The sequence below is a fragment of the Dromaius novaehollandiae genome, chromosome 3, assembly GCF_036370855.1.
Source record: "Dromaius novaehollandiae isolate bDroNov1 chromosome 3, bDroNov1.hap1, whole genome shotgun sequence".
In the NCBI taxonomy this organism is placed as follows: Eukaryota; Metazoa; Chordata; class Aves; order Casuariiformes; family Dromaiidae; genus Dromaius; species Dromaius novaehollandiae.
The window spans coordinates 51,372,579-51,389,973 of NC_088100.1; the positions used below are offsets into that span (position 1 = coordinate 51,372,579).

Here is a 17,395-nt window from a genome sequence, read left to right on the forward strand (position 1 = left end):
CTGGCCATTGTCTGACCTTGAAATACAAAGGGTGAGATGAAGAAACAACTAGTATTTTTTACGCCCGGGCAACTGATTCTTTGCTGTTTTGATCTCACCATTTTGGGGTACCTTAGAAAATAGCATGGATACTTTCACTGGTAAACAGATTGTTAACTCTAGAGTATATATTCTGCTGAGAGAATAAAAGTGAAACAGGTGTTTTCACAGCAATTTCTAGTGCTATTTTTAAACATTTACATTCAGTGCTATATAAAGCTCACAGCTAGGTTCAGAGCCATTGTAACAAGTGCTGTGCAAACATAAAACTTACCGCATTCTTCCTACAAACACATTACAGATAGCATTCAAAAGAGAAAACTGTATTGACAAAGAGGTGAAAAAGAAGTAACGGAAAAGGAAAAAGGGGAGGAGGACTGTTCTTGCCAAATCAGTAGCAAGAATATTCATTCCCATTGTCCTCCAGCTTGTATCTCCTAAACAAATCTCATTTTGGTTTTATATTCACCTTCATACCTGCCACTAATCAGAGCTGAAGACAGAGAGGAAAAACTCATCATTAATAAGCATCCTTTTTCCGAGCAGGATGAAAATTAGCTAGGTGCAACCAAACCACGAGTGCGAATTGAAGTGGGGATCTCCTCTGCCTGAGGACTATTCAGCGAGTGTTTCGCAGCTTCACGAGAGGGCACAGCTGTAACAGAGGTGTAATTAAGCGCAGCATCTGCTTCTCACTTAAAGTCTAACGAAAGCGTGTGTCACCAAACTTCTGTGGCTGTGTGTGTCAGTCCCCTTTTCCCTTTAAATACTGCTGGAGCACACGCCGTGCAGAGGTGCAGTTGTCTGCCATCTCGCCGCTACCCGGCCCGGCGTTGCTGAACTCCAGGTTTAGGTTATGCACATTTACCCGCTGATGTCACCCGGAGACACGCCGCTGTCACCAGCCGGGCGCCCTCTCCGGCCCCCGGCACCCTCCGTCACCCCGCTTCTCGCAGGCACCGCGTCGCAGGGGCAGCGCTGCGGGCGGCCCTTCCCCTGCCTGCCCCGGCCCGGCGGCTCCCCCCGCCTCCCCGCGCTGCCCTCAGCCCCCGCGCCGAGCCCCGCGCGCACCGCGCTGCCCCCCGCCCCCTAACGGTCGGTCCCCCGCCCCCTAACGGACGATCGCCTCCGCCCTAACGGTCGGTCCCCCGCCCCCTAACGGACTGCCCCTAACGGACGATCCCCTCCGCCCTAACGGACGGTGCCCCGCCCCCTAACGGACTGCCCCTAACGGACGATCCCCTCCGCCCTAACGGACGGTGCCCCGCCCCCTAACGGGCTGCCCCCTAACGGACGATACCCTCCCCACACCGGGCTACCCCACACCGCCTGCCCCCTCCCCACATCGGGCTGCCCCCTCCCCCCCAACGGACTGCCTCTCCCCGCACCGGGCTGCCTCACACCGGGCGGCCCCCTCCCCCGCAACGGACTGTTGCCTCCCTGCACCGGGCTGCCCCCTCTCCTGCCCCCCAGCGGACGGCCCCCGCCCCGCCCCCTAAGGGGCCGCCCTCCCGGCCCCCCCGCTGCCCCCCAGCCGCGGTCCGTCCCTGGCGCCCTGCCCCCCGGCCGCGGCCGCCGTTTACGTCAGCCCCGCGCGGCCCGGCCCGCCCTCGGCAGCCGCCCGCCCGCCCGCCCACCGGCTCCCGCCAAAGCCACCCGCGCCGCCGCCGCCGCCCCATGAGCAGCGCCTGCCCGCCCGAGGCAGGAGCGGGGAGCCGCACGGGTAGGGCGGCGGGCGCCGCGGCGGGCCAGGGGCGGCAGGGCGGGCGGCAGGGCGGCGCGGGGGCGGGCGGCGGTCGGGACGGCGGGAAACTCCGGGCGGTTCAGCACCATAGACAGGGCGGCTGCGGCATGAGCGCGCCCCGCCGCCGCCGCCGCCGCCGCGGGCCCGGGCGGGAGCCGCCGGCGCCCCGTCTCACTCCCTCTGCCTCTGCACAGGCGGCGCAGCCGGCCCCGGCGGACATGGAGCGAGCGGCGGCCCTGAACGAGAGCGGCGCGGCGGCACCCTGGCTGCCGGGCCGCGGGAGCAACGCGTCGCTGGAGCTCGCCTTGCGGCCCCCCGCGCCCCCAGCCATCAACCCCTGGGATGTGATGCTGTGCATCTCCGGCACCGCCATCGCCTGCGAGAATGCCATCGTGGTGGCCATCATCTGCTACTCGCCTGGCCTGCGGACCCCCATGTTTGTGCTCATCGGGAGCCTGGCCACGGCGGACCTGCTGGCGGGGCTTGGCCTCATCCTCAACTTCGTTTTCCAGTACGTGATCCGGTCCGAGACGGTCAGCCTCATCACTGTGGGATTCCTCGTCGCCTCCTTCACGGCCTCCGTGAGCAGCTTGCTGGCCATCACAGTCGACCGCTACCTTTCCCTCTACAACGCCCTCACCTACTACTCAGAGAGGACTGTGCTGTGCATCCACACCATGCTGGTGGGCACCTGGGGGGTCTCCCTGTGTCTGGGGCTGTTACCGGTCCTGGGCTGGAACTGCCTCCATGACTATGCCGCATGCAGCATTGTCAGACCTTTGACCAAAAGCAATGTGACTTTGCTGTCTGCCTCTTTCTTTCTGATTTTTATCATCATGCTCCATCTCTACATTGAAATCTGTAAAATAGTTTGCAGACATGCCCATCAGATAGCTCTACAGCAGCACTTTCTGACTGCATCGCACTATGTTGCTACCAAAAAAGGAGTGTCTACCCTCGCTATAATCCTCGGGACTTTTGGAGCAAGCTGGCTACCTTTTGCCATCTACTGTGTGGTCGGAGATCCCGACTACCCTTCTGTGTACACTTACGCCACACTTCTACCTGCTACTTACAACTCCATGATCAATCCTATCATTTATGCCTACAGAAATCAAGAAATCCAGAGGTCCATGTGGGTTCTCTTTTGTGGCTGCTTTCAGTCTAAAGTGTCCTTTCGTTCCCGGTCCCCTAGCGATGTCTAAGTGACTTTTCTCTTTGTCGTACTGCACAAAGTGACAATCTACTTAGTGAAATATTACAGTGCCTGTTATAAAATTCAACCTATGATGTGAAGTCATTGAAAACATGCTTAAATATTAGCACTTTATACATGTTTGTATCTTTGAGAGTGTTCAGGGTATGGAGTTTTCCATTCTGTGAAAAAAATGTGGTTGTATATAAATTTGCACATCACATTTGTAAAGTGAAGACATTCCGATACTGCATAATTATAGCACCTTATTTCTAGCTGCTGACCTGCCAAAACAGTGTTGCCATTTTGAAGGGCAAAGAGAAAGAAAGTTGCATTTGTGTTGTATTTGTGCGTGTGGAGGGATGGGGGCGTGTATGTATGTATGTATGTATGTGTGTAACTATACTTTGCTGCACAATATTGATAAATTATAACATTTTGTACACAAATAAAAATATTTAAGATGTAATATAATTCTGTGTGTTTACATGATTTTAGGCATATGAGAGCTTGAAAATCTGCCAGGTAAGCAAACTCCTTTTATTTACTTCTGAAAACTTACCATGTAATTCTACCTAAAGAGATGGTTTACTACAGAGATGAAATATTACATCAAGAAAGGGTCACTGTGTTTGTTTGTTTGTTGGTTCTCCTCTTTACTCTGCAGTATTTATTGACCAGCAAACAAAGAAACAAAAAAACTCAGTCAAACAGGCTGCTAATCATTCTCCTGCTTTCCAGGAGCTTTCATCTTTAAGTTACTCCTTTATGATAATGTCACATTAAAAAGTTACTAAAATGGGGGGAAAAAAACAGGTGCCAAGCTATACTCACTTTTTTCCTCTTTTAGCCTAACACAGGAGGGGAAAAAAGAGAAAAAAAAGTCACAATCTTCTTTCCTAAAAGCTTGTGAAAGGCTACAATAGATTGACTTTCCTGATCATCCACAGTTCCGAGGGTAACATGAATTGTTTCCCCCCTGCTTTATTGTAGCATATTCCATAGAAAAATCATTTAAGTACATCTTTGCTGTCTCTCTGTCTTAGAGCAGTATGCAGTTTTCTGTTAATCCCATGGCTTAGTGACTTCAAAGAGTGTATCAGAGGTCAATGTTGCTCAAGTCTGGAAACAGTTGTTTACTCAGAATCAAACTCACAGGTGACTGATCCATTTAGAACAATAACATATATGCAGCAGGCTTCAAAAACAATGTTGGTGCTTTTCCATTTATCTTTACATTGCATTTACGTTATGGTTATATTATAGTTTGTGACTTTCATTTTGGTTTGTATTGAAGGGCTGAAACAGATTAATCTTGTGTGCGTAGTGCCCCATAAAGAGTTTGGAATAATGTGTTTCCAAACTTATGACTGGGCAATTTGCCCCAAGCATTTGCCTCCTGGCATCTAGGGACACACGGATTGAGCAAACCACAAAGAGGCTGTGAATCAGTAATACTGTGTTTATATGAGAGCAGATATTATGAAAAACTGTCTGACTTCACTGTTAATATGAAAATATTTCATTTTAAGTGCAGTCTGATCAGAAAACTATATTCCAGATATTATTTTTATCGTTACATGTTGTGTATCAGTTGCTGTCTTTTGACTAAAGGGCTGGAAGTCCAGCAAACAAACTATAATAGTCACAGATGTGACATTGTAATTGATTAATAGATTCAGGCACTCGGTTCATCAGAGTGCTGTTGCAGTGATGTTATAAATATGATATAAAACAGATCTTATGACAGGTCAAAATGCTTATCAGATTAAGCATTCTACAGTGGCTAGTAAAAGAGTTGATTTTCTCCCCTCTTCTAAGCCCTCTGAAACAGTTTGTCCCCAGACTTTTTAATCTCACAAACTGTGTCTAAACTGCTAAATAAAACAGGGCAAGGCCTACTCTCTAGCCCTGCAGCCAAATGGCACAGACTGGCATCCAACCACATACCAGAGCTCTTTGCTCCCCCAAGACAGGGAAACTGTGTCCAACTGCTACCTGGAAAACATCGCTCACATGGGCCATGCTCCCAGCAGCACCCAGACGCTCTCCAAGAGCCCTTCTGCCAGCACGAGCTAAAAATGAGCCAGGAGCATGCGAGCAGCTCAAGGGAGCGTGTGGCGGTGGGCAAGGGCTTGAGCCGGCACCCTGGCCCTGCTGTAGTAACTGTGTAGATTCCGCCAAAGGTGCCGTATCACCAACATCAGTTGCTGAGAGAGATGGCCAGCAAGTGCTTCAGACCTGTGACTTCTGGTAAAACTGGAATCTTCTAGGCTCTAATTTCCTAATTCTTTGTTATTCCTACACGAACTTCAGTAAAACCACAGAACAGGATTGCAATAGGTTTTATTATTGGGTGTTTCCGGAAGCAGTACTCCAAGGCAGGACACGGGTCTTCCAACCTGAACACTGAATTTGCACCTAGGTTTTAGCTATTGAGTACGGCCTAAGCTCCTACGGTTCCTGTATAGCCTCCTAAGACCAGTATTTGCTCAAAAAGCCTCTGTGGGAGGCTTCTTGTGCCAACATTTAGATACCAAAGTTAGGTAGACAGAATCTGCTGGAAACCATCACTGATGCCCACTTCTCTCCACTAAAGCTATTAGGCACTTACTTCACCATGAATTCTTTGAGCAGCTACAATCTGTGTAAAAATCAGCTACGGAAACCTTAGACTGATAGAATCCTACTTCAGTAATAAACTACTTTACACAAGAGTGGAAAGGACTCAGAGTTATTTAAATCCTCACCTCACATATGAAATGATGTTTACATTTTTAGTCCAACACGTGTTTGCTTTTCTTACCCTATGAACACAGTTTTGTTTTAGCACTTCTCACAGGAATTAACTATATCTACAAAACCAGAATGAATCTCTTTTGTTTAAAACTGCAACACTTCTAAACTATTTTCCTAAGTGCTCTTCTGAGAGGCACATCTGTGTTACAGTGATGTTATAGTGATGGTAGCCATTCATATTGTTGAGACAATACAATTTTTTTTTCTCCATGCCATGTTTAGAAAGCTTTTGCTGACTCGTCTCCTAATTTCTGGGAAAGACTAATGCAAAAAGGGGAGAGGGTATATTGGTTTTTTTGGTTAGCCCTGAGAGTGGAATTGATGTCAATCCCGTTGCAGTAAAATACAGCCTTTCATTTTCAAAGAGAGTCCTGATCTGCAGGGATACCTGAGCAGAATAACATAAAACAGGCTACATAGTCTCTGCCTCCCCAAATAACATCTCACTTCAGACAAAAGAGGAGCTGTGGTCCCTGGTTGTATTCACACTTCCTGATAGAGGAAATCCAGGAATTTTGTACTGCATGACACCTGTATTTTTCTTGCTGAGTCTTTTATTAAAAAAATAAACAAACCAGGCATACATTTGTCTGAGAAAATGGTGTTGCCTTTGCAATATCTGGCCACGCCAACATCTCACATTGTCAGACTGATGAGTTTTTCCTTGGCTATGAGATCTTTGGAAGCCAGGAAAAGAGAAGTCTTGGAAGCTCCAGTACCAACCCACTGTGAAGTGCACCACTGCGATCCCTGTACAAACCTCACTTGGAGTCCGCTAGCATTTCCACCAATTACTGTGTGTAATGCTGCTGAGGACAAGCACGTACTGTGTCTGGTCTTGTGTTGTCAGAAGCCAATGGGCAATTTGGTCTGCATAAAGACTGCAGAACTGTCAAAATTGCCATTAATACTAGCAGGCACAGATCTTTCCTTCTAAGTGTGCACCCATGTGATTACTATTTTTAAAGCTCTCACAGCTATTGTGCAATCTTTTGGGGATGAAAACACCCACTGAGGTAGGTGCAAGGCTCGGACCCAGTAATGATATATTATATGCAGCCTTAACTGAAAATGGAAATGCGATTTCTAGCTTTGACACCTTTAAAAATCCTGCCTTTGTTTTATTCTGAAGTAGATAATGTAATGTCAACATAAGCCCGAAGAGTCAGCTCCCACTAAAATCAGCGCAGCTTGCTTTTGCGTATGAGCTAAGATAATGCCAGTATCTCATTAAAAAACTTACAGTTTTGAGACAGGAAGTCCTCAGCATCAGCTCCGATTTTCATTAGCAACCAGTGGTTTATTATAAACAACAAAAAACCTTGTGAGACTTTTAGTGTCTCTCCAGGCTGGATCCTGGACATTTTATTTGCATGAAGTGCCTCTCTCTGATTATCTCCATCATTTCGGTGGGGGTAATTACAGACAGGAGAGCACAGCGCTAGTGAGTAAGAACTGGTCAGGAACTGGTCCTAAAGCACCACACAGAGCTTGATTTTCTGTAGTATTTCTGCTGAAATCAATGGTGTAATGCCACTACAAATGAAATGAGAATGACTCCTCAGGCTGCTTTGTATGAATCAGTGTATATTAAAAAGCCAGCTGGATTCAAAAATCAAGGTCAAACAAAAACTCTTTATTTAGCTAACCAAACAAAAAGACAAAACCACTTTTAAACCTGAAAAGTGAGTATGTACATATTTTTATCAAACTAATGATCCACAGGTACTAAGCAGCACACAGCAAAGCAATAGGAGCCGTAATCTCCATCCTGCCGTTATAATTGTAAAAAGACAATTTTTTTTTAAATGAGGTAAAAATAATTTCTGATAGTGCAGCTGACCTTCAGCTCTTCAGCTCTCTTTTATGGCATCCATTTCAAAAGAAAAAAAGAGAAGACAAGGGAAAAACAAAAACCATGTTTTCTCCTCTTGCTGCTTCACAAGGGAGCCCTGCGAATCGTGGGGGTGCGATGGGCACAGAGGCACAGCTTGGTATGGAGCATCGTCTGCAGCCCAGCCTGGCCCCCGCCACGCTGGTGCTCCCCACTGCCCATTCCTCCTCATGGGGAGGACATCTGGGTAAGCTTCTCCCCCGGACCTGCTTGTTGGGGGATGCTAGCTCAAAAGGTTTTGGCCCATAAGGGATGACTGATGAACGGGAAGGCTGTTGAAGGCCGTTCGCCTGCTCCAGAGCTTGCTGCTGCTGTGGCAGGGACAGCCTGAAGCTCATGAATCAGCTCCTGAACTGCTGTGTTTTACTCAATAGCGCCACAAGATGAAAAACTGCCCCCAGGGGAAAAAGCGACTTGGACTTGATTGCCCTCCTGATGCTTATACTCTTTCCTCTGAATACACAAAGTGCTTTCCAAGCGATCCCAGGGAAAATGTCCCCTCGTGGGCAGTTTCACTTGTTGAGGGCCATAACTCAGCATCGAATAGACCCGGCTGCTCCCAAGGAGCTGCAAGCCCTGATTCAGCAGTGACATTAGAGATGGCAGCTGACTGAGAGGGGGCAGGTCTGCCAGGTTAGCGCCAAAGACTCTCTGCAAGAAAAGGAAAGAGAAAACAAGGGAACGGGAGCAATGGTGTGATCTCTGCACTGGGGCTAGGTGTTATGCTGAAGATGGTTAATGAAGGTATGTTTTCCAGTGGATTCCCCTCATTCTTCTTGCTGCTTTGATGGCATCGTAATACAAGCAGTGGGGGGAGAGAAACAGAAAAGAAGAGCAAGCTAATATCTGCATTAGATTGAGAGAGCAGAGATTCAAAGTCTTACATGTAAGACGAAAACAATTCCACAGTCACCTTGGGTAAATCAGCTGAATTTGGTGCACTTTTTTGGCAATGCGCCTGGTGCTGCACAGGAGGGGAAAAAAACGAAAGCATTTCTTCACTGCACCATCATTTCAGTTATCACTAATCCTCGATCCTGCAAGGGGAGAACGGCAAGCGTAGGCAGATGCCTGGAGCTGCCTGACTTATCTTATATCCCTAGACCATAAAAGAGTAAAATATAGCCAGGATCCACCTTGCACCTTGCTTCTGAGTACAACTCCCTGCAAGCTGCACGCGCACACGTAGCAATCACTTGCAGTGAGCTCCCGTTTGGCACGACATGCCTCCATGAGAAGAAGAGAGAAACAAGGGTGTTTGGAAGTCACACGTGAGTTTAACCGTGATGCCTCTGTTGCCAGCATTTTCTTCATTAATCCACATTCTTTTCAGTTTTCCTTGAAGAACAGGCTTTTTGTCTTCATTTTCAAACCTGGGAACAAGAAGCCTGTGTTTCTATCATGCATATTTGGACCCAGGACAGGAACATTCAGCATCTAGTCGTGGTGCACCAAACTTGGAAAAAAGACCAAACCCATTAAAATAAAGAAGCAAAAATTATGACGTTCCAATAGGGCACAAATCAAGAGGTGTCCTTAATGTCTTGGTTACAACTTATTTGTATTTGCTGTTTCCTACGTGTCATTCCCCATGCTTTATGTATTTATTTTATGTAATCCACACCATTGGATTGCTGCACTTTACACAACCCGAGCTCTGGGTTTTGTCTCCACTTATCCAGAAAGCTGCATCATGTTATGGATCTTTTCATTATTGGGACATTTCTGGAAGGTGCTTTCTCCTACCGAAACAGGACACAATATGAGCTTGGTCTTGATCTCACTCACGGCTGTGCAAATCTCCATGACCTGGTTCGTGAGCAGCACAGGCAAATACCTGGGAAAATATTTGAATGAATTTTTGAGTTGCATGAATATGCAATATTTGAATATGCTTTGGTTCACAGCTTTTGCCCATTGCTAGTGCCCACACATGGGTGAGTGGCAGCAGCAGACCTGAATAAATGTTAAGGTAAGTTAATTCTGAGTTCAGCTGTATATCTTTCCACATGAATTTCCCAGTAACTATGCAAATGGAAGGTATGGTTATCAAATCAAGAAAAAGAAACAATAGTATGTGAATTAAGCTCCTGATTGTGAATTTATCTATGTGCTTAACTTTACTCAGAAAGGAAAGAGGACTGCTCATTTTCCCCATTTAGCATGGAAAATCCATAGGACTGCAGTCTGAAGGGCTAGATTTTTGAAGATGTGTCAGTGCTTAAAAGTGAGACTTTGATGCATAAGATTGGGGTTAGAAATAGGATTTAAGCCACCATTTTGCTAACCCACTCAGTTACTAGGTGCAAATGGCACTGCTGCCACCGCAAAACATGGTGAAGCATGACCCTGCTGACAGGGGGGCTGGCAGGGAAGAAGTGTCCCATCGCAGCCCCAAGCCGCCTGCTCCAGAGGTCAAGATGAGGAATTTGGGGCAAAAACCAGCCAGTCTCAGCAAGCGCTGTGCTGCATGTGCTGCAGGCTCCCCACCACGCTGCAGGGGCAGCTGAGCAGCCTCCTACCCCAGCACACATAGAAAGGCTTTTGCTAACCAGCACACCTGGCACTAATCTCCCACTCAACAAATAAGCCCGCTTTTGCTTAAATGCAATTGATGCCTATCAGAACTGCTTGAAATGCAGAAATTATCCCTTCTTCTGCTATGCTTTGGCAGTAAAAGGGCCTTTGGCTGAGGGGCTGCAGGGCAGGTCCAGCTGTCCCCAGCTCTGCTGCTGGCCCAGGAGCAGAGCAACCAGTTCTGGGGTCAGGTAAGACATTCAGACCTAGGAATAATCCCCCACACCTCCTGATATTCACTGTATCTTCTGGCTTTTAAGACCAGCTATTTCAGGGTTTGAAGAGTTTCTCCATGTGGTCTGTTTGTTGTTGGGTTGCTTAAGTCAGTAGCTTCATTAAAGGGCTAAAATTTTCCTGGGCAGGTTTGGAAAAAAGTTTTTAAAATGAGCTTGGGTTTTTTTTCCCTTTTTTCCCCCCGTCTATCTTGGGAGAAGCCATATTTTGTATGGAACAGCACTGATTTTCTCACTGACAGGGTGGTGGCATGCAGGTTAATAATTTTATTTAAAGTGAGGCAGAAGGAAGAGGCTCTGGAAGCCTTCTCCAATATGTTGATTATCTGAATAAAGGTTGAATCTTATATAAAATGTAATTAGGTTTATGACACATTTTGAATGAGTAAATTTTTGTAATCATCACCTTCACTGGCACATTATCCTTTGCATCACAGCGAGCTAATGTGACTGTACACCTTCAGGCAGATATAACTTGTTGCTTCTAGTTGCTGCTTTCTGTAAGTGCATTCGGGTAATATTAGGATGTTGTCAAAAGAAGTCTCTTTTGTAGAAAACTTACTGGAAACGCATTAGTAAACATGGGGGCCTTACTCCTTCCTGGTATCCATCTCTGAGTTTTGATACTTGATTTTTCTTAACTAGTAGGAAGTTTGGGGGCAGTTCTCCTAAAGCATCCTTGATTTTTCTGATTAGTGGTGTGCTCTGTTTTAAATGGAGTTGTGCTGTGGCAAATAAAGGAAACAGAGGGGGAAAAAGAAGTCAAGAGCTCGGCCATCCTGTATGCTCATGGGAATGTTTTATAAATAGCTCACAGAAAATAATAAATTTAGCTGAATTGCGTTATCAAAATCAATGCATCAGAGAGTCTTTTGCAGGGAGTCTGGGGATGAAATGCAATCTGTAGCTCCGCTGGACCTGGGGGGAGCTTGGCAAAGGGCCTTGTGGGAGCAGGGATTTGTCCCACTGTGGAAAGCCAGCGCGTGCCACCTGCCATTAGCTGCGCACGTGTAGTCTGTGCCGTGAGCTTTGCCTGGCCACGCTACGCAGCCCCACTCCTGCACCACCTGTTTACAAACTAAAGCAGCTTTTGCTTTTATTGCATTATTCTTGCATTTGGAATGACTGCATTGTTTTAATTTGAAACAAAATTGGAAAAGCCAGCTGGCCTTACTGAGGCCGCCGTGCTGCCCAAAGGCACTGGCTCCGCGGGCCCCCCCAGGCGGCAGACGCTCCAGCGGGGAGCAAGGCGGCTGCGCTTCCCCGAAGCATCGCAGCTCTCTGGGCCGTACCTCTGCAAGCGCCCTGGCTGCTGACCTGTGTGCCAAAGTCCACCACCACACAAGCAGCGCGTGGCGGTAACCGTGCAAAGAGGAGCATCACCGCTTTTCTCCTTTCGTCAGATATTTCTAGAGTTCGGGGAAAGGCTCTGCCTTCGTAGCCCTTATGACTGGGATCTTCTGCCTGACCGCAGGGTGCCCATAGCACAGGTCAAGTCTGCAAAAGCCTCCTAGTAACACTTTTCCATCCTGCCACGTTTGGCCTGAAAGGGCCAATCATCATGTTATCGGCACAGCCGGAAATGCACTAAATCTGCCTGATACTTGACTTGGTGATGCCAATATAGCTTATCAAGCAGGCAGCAGATTTTCTTTTTCTTTTTCCCTGCCAAATCAGTCGCTCATCCCATGTCTGCCAAGATACCTGGCCGTGTGTGCACCCCTTCAGCCCTCCCCTGGTGCCTGGCCGAGGCAGAGCAGGACACAAGCTGAGGAGCGTTGGTCGCCGTGGTGCCGTGTCCCTCATCTCTGCTGCTTTTGTGCTGATTTCTGTCATAAGCAGCTTTTTTGTACTTAATTTTAAAGAGTTATGGTTTTTGTCTCTATCTGCTGCTTTTTTGTTAGTGGTTTTCTCTTTCTTTCTTTTTTTTTTTTTTGAGTAACATCAACACCAGATGCACAATGTTGAGGGACCAAAATCCTGTGAGCAACAAACCTAAAAAGCACCATACATCACTGGACAGTGGAAGACATGGAAGGTGTCTGATCCTGCTGTGGATGAGATATTGCAAAGAGACAGGAGAAAATGAGGTAGCAGCAAGACTTGCTTCGGAACTACCAGAGAACATCAGAAAAGTCATTTTGCTCTTGGAACCAGATATTTGCCTACAAAACACAGTCAGGATGTATTTTCTTTCATTTTGGGGACATCTGTATGCATCTGTTGTTTGTTTCTCTCCTTTCTCGCCCTGTCACCCCCATTCTCCCTAGTTTCTGTCCCAGCAGTTGTTTCCTTCTGTCTTCTGCAGTGTGAAAATGTTGCCTTTCCCGCTCTTGATGCGAGCTGCCTTTCCTCAAACATGTCCCCAGTTTCCTCTTTTCTAGACAGTGCTACTGCTTTTTTCAGAGGGATTTCATGTGTGAAGACTCAAGTGGACGTCACCTTGGAGGAAACTGCTCCAGAGTTGCTCCTCCCCTAACCCTTGCCTTCTGCTTCTGCTACACCTGGGAAAATCAAAAAATAAGAGGGTTATGTGGGCTAATTTGTCACCCCTCAGTCGCACAGATGCAAACAAAAATGACTGGGTCTATCACACCTGCAGCTTTCTTTGTCTTCTAGTTCTCCTTGGAAGACTGTAAGCTAATAGTATATTTTATTATCTGTCTCCTGAAAATCACCCACAGCCAGTAGTGGAAAGGATGCAGTGAGTGATACCTCGCAAGATACTCTGGCATGGTACCTCTCTAAGAAGCCTGAGCATAAACAGAGTATCTCAAGTGGATGCAGAGAGCTACTGCATTGGTGCTGTAGGCTGGTCTGCAAGGTCCCTCTCCATGGTGGGTATCACATCACTTATGCAACATGTCCCCTGCTGGGTCCATGAGCCTCAGCTCTAGGGGAAGCCACTGGCCAACGAGCCTTTCTGGTGACTGCGAGATGTGCGCAGGAGGGCTTGCTGAGGGCCTAGCGAAAGAGCGGGGATGTTGCCCTGGTCTCGGACTGGCATCCCTCACCATGAGCATCATGGTGGGCAAGCAGTTCTCATGAATACGTGCCTCTGTGGTAGGTGTGGGTGTGAGGGTGATGCTGTGGGCAGTTTGAGCAAGAACCAAAGGCTCAGCCCTCTCACTGCTACTTGATGTTTCATGGCCAGGGTAATCCCAAGGAAGGCATGTTGTAGACTGGGCTACCTGAGGGACTCCTTCAGGAGCAGCTGGTGGGTATGGCAGGTGGCACCATGTTTGCAGAGCCTTTCTCTCCAACTCCTGGAAGAAGAACTAATGCCAAGGTAGCTGTGAAGTTTCATTTGCAGAGCAAATGTGCAGGTATGTTTGGGTTGGTCAAAAATGTGGCACGAGCTGCTTTGGCATGTATCAGAAGTCCCTCAGGCTCTCCAGAGGAGGCTCCCCCACGAGGGCAGGGAAAGGCAGCCTCAGTGGCGTGTTTTGGTGGAGGGTGAACCACGCTGCTGTGCTGCCTCTTAGGCTTTGCTTGTGGCTTGTAATTTGCCAGCTTTCTTAATTGGAAATGGAGACAGAGAAATCCATATTTATCTCCTTGAGCATATTGCCCATGGGCAATTAAAAATATCTTTTAAGCAACCCAAGCTGACTTTTAGATCATCTTGCCTTAGCTCCATTCCCAAATATCATAATGTGAAGTTTACAACTTTTCTTGTCCTGGTATCACCCCCATTTGCTTCCACATAGGGGAGAAGTTGCTGTTCCTCATTCTTAAAATTATTCTCGAATGGCCTCACTTCAAAATTTATAACTCTGTATAAATCCATAGCAACCATTTCCTGGCTGTTCCAGTACTTTGGGACATCAATTGGCTGCAATGTTCTTGCTGTGCTGTGGTTAGCTGGGTCTGTTCCCCCAGTTCACCTCCGCACAATGGGACAGGAGTGCTATCACTCAGCGTGGTTCCCCATCAGGCTGCGTTTCTCAAGTTACTTGCACACATAATTCATCAAATAAATGCTTCTTCATCAAATGCTTAATTCATCCAATAAATCCTTTCTGCTAAGTCCTTTATGCTGCAACTTTATAGCAGTTGTGTCTTGCTTTTGAAAGTGTCTCTCTGTAGATAAATATGATGGAAACACATGTGTTATATTTCTCTTGTTCTAGTTATTAAGGTCTGCAAATAACGTAGCTGGAGCAGCTCCTTGGCTGATGTAGATGGTGTCATGAGTGAGTTTGCATTACCTGAGAGCCTTTTTATTGCTTGTTTGCACCTCTTGTCCCATTATGGAGTTGACTTTGGTTTTTTTTTCATTTGAAATCATGCTATGGTGAAGTTATATGCTCAGACTGTGAACTCTGAGGCCAAGCAAGGTCGATCCCTCCCCTTTTTTTTTCCCCCCCCCGTCCTTTTTTCCTACACTTGCACAGAGATTAGCTGAATTGTAGGCTTAAGCCTTAACTTGGGCTCCTCAGCACTAACATGAATAATGAAGAAAGCTTCTACAGATATGACAACTGCTTCATGCAAGGTCCTTCATAACCATAGCGGAGGACAAAAGCATCCCCTAAGCATCCTCTCAAAAGTATTGTGCTCACCTCGTAAGCAAGGAGAAATTTCTGTGGATGGTTGCAAAAGTGGCTGGAAACCCCCCTGTGAGGGCAATTCCTGGGGTTGTGCTGGTAGAGCCAAAGGATGTACTGAGTTGTTTTCCACAGGTGTCTGCCTTGGCTACAGTGCAATCTCACTTTTTTCATAAGTGAGTTGGGTAATGGAGTTGAGAGAAAGCTTATTAAATTCCCAGCTGACAAGCAGCTCTGAGGGACTGTAGACACCTTGCAGGAGAGTCTTAGTATTCGACATGGTTGGGGGAAAAAAATAAGAAATAGTTTATTCAGGACAAGCACTATTCCTAAGCAGGAAGATGAGCAGTACAAATACAAAATGGGGAGTGATCAGCCAGGTAGCAGATCTGCAGAGGAGTAATAGGGCTACAGAGAATCAGGAGCTGAGTCTGGGTTGAAAGCATTAACCTGGCATTTGTGAAGGCTCAGGAGAGCTCCCCCGGCACATGAAAGCTGCTGCAAAAGTGGAAGGAAATCGCCTATGTCCCAAATTTGTGGCTTATAGAACAAGAATCAATGGGCCTAAATAGCAGCCCACAGAGTCAGGCTCAACATCATTAGAAACTTATCCACCGGCAAGAAGTGGAACAAATCACGTAGGGAGGTTGTGGGAGCCTCCACCACTCTGGAAAGGTTTCTCCCTGGAAACCTTTCATAGCAAGTTACAGATGTCCGCCAGGAATGACTCTGGGCTGGGGTAATGCTGGCTCAGGACATAGCAACAGGTGGAATTAAACTCCTGAGGTCTCTTCCAGTAGTGTTTTCCTGTGTCACTATTATACTTGCTTATATATATATACATATTTCTGTTTGCAGATACTTAAGGAACAGGTATTCCAGATACTGCAGTTCTGTCTTCTGCTTATGGCAGATAAAAAAAATATGGTGACTTTGTTATATTTATCACAAAATGCTGACTTCTTAAGGTCAGTAATTCTTTTCCCCATTGATACTGTGTCTAGACACCAGGATGGAGTTCAGACAAGCAAAATTGCTTATGAATATGTTGGGTTTTTTTCCCAGAAGTGTCCTACAGAGTGTCAATAGCTGCTTAACCAAGCACTGAATTCTGAGTTTGTGTGTGTGTATACACATATATACATACACATCTCTAAATCAGACTCTTTTGTTGGACTTCCTTGCGTGCAAGACTGTGGCTTGGAGTGACTGCTACATATCATCTGTCGCAGCAGGAGATGCTTTGTTACATTTCCTGTAATGATTGCATCCAGCTGAACTCAGAATTGCTATAGAGAAATTACTGAAGTTATTTGAGGGCAGCTGCACCTGCAGCACCTCTGGTCAGTCTGGGGAGCTCCTTTTTTTTTTCTTTGAGACACCACGCAAAAAGATTATGGAGTAAACAGTCTTTCCACTTCAGCTAAGGTAGAGTTTGGAAACTGGTGACAAAGAGATTTGTTTAGGGAAAAAATGTCTCAAGCTGAGATATTCCTGGAGGTGCTCTTTATTCCAAGTTATTTACGAATGAGGAGAGGGAAGAGTTGTTGCATTTAAGTGTGCTCCTAGGACCAGGCTGCCAACCCCCCACTCGTGTTTGCTGCTTCCCGTCAGTATGATTGGGACTGATGGCGAGAGCCACCGCTCATGGCACGGACTGAAGGACTTTCAGTAGTCATGCACTGATGTTAGCAGAAATAGCGGGAGGCAGAAGAAAAATTTCTTGAGATGCTCAGGGCTAGTCAGCTGTATGTCCTTGGTACTCACTGGTGCAACACTGTAGCTGCTACGAATGAAATCCTAAATTATGTGGATGAACAAATGGAGTCAAATTCTAGTCTGTGCCATTACCACACATCCATTAGTTTTAATTGAAGGTTGTAACAGCATTTGGCAGCAGAATAAAGGGAGGCGTGTGTGTGCATATGTGCACGTCAGTCTGAAACCTCAGAGGACCACCCTCATCATTTTGGCAGAAAATGAGAGATTTGAGGGATTGTCTGGCTCACTCTCTGCTCCGGCCTTTCAGGGAACCTATGGAAATGGGCAGAAAATAATTGCCACCTCTCTGGCAAATTTTGGAAAAGCTTTGCTATGAGAAAGCTGGAGCTAAAGCCGAGTCTTCACAAAGGTGGATCCTGAAAATTGCCAACCTGACTTTTACAGCTGGTAAATATGGAGCAAGTAAGGGAATCAATATGTAATAACGTGGCAGGTAACAAGCTGATGAGTGAGAAGCTGCATGTGTTCATACAGGATGGATCACATCAGACAACATCGATAGCTGCCTTTGTCAAAGCTATAGGCTTGGTGGAGACAGTGGACATTTATCTAAATTGTAGTAACTTTCAATGTGCAACCTTG

At 46.7% G+C, this 17,395-nt stretch overlaps 1 protein-coding gene across 1 annotated transcript; it reads left to right on the top strand.

The window, feature by feature from the left end:
• Positions 1 to 1,959: 1,959 nt before the first annotated feature.
• On the top strand, positions 1,960 to 3,441 carry GPR6 (G protein-coupled receptor 6). The gene has a single exon (XM_026119974.2). The coding sequence runs from the start codon at positions 2,002 to 2,004 to the stop codon at positions 2,986 to 2,988; it is 987 nt and encodes a 328-aa protein (XP_025975759.1). The 5' UTR covers positions 1,960 to 2,001; the 3' UTR covers positions 2,989 to 3,441.
• Positions 3,442 to 17,395: the final 13,954 nt, after the last annotated feature.

Excerpts from the sequence above, each read along its gene's own strand:
- GPR6 (XM_026119974.2), top strand. The coding sequence starts at position 2,002 with ATGGAGCGAGCGGCGGCCCTGAACGAGAGCGGCGCGGCGGCACCCTGG.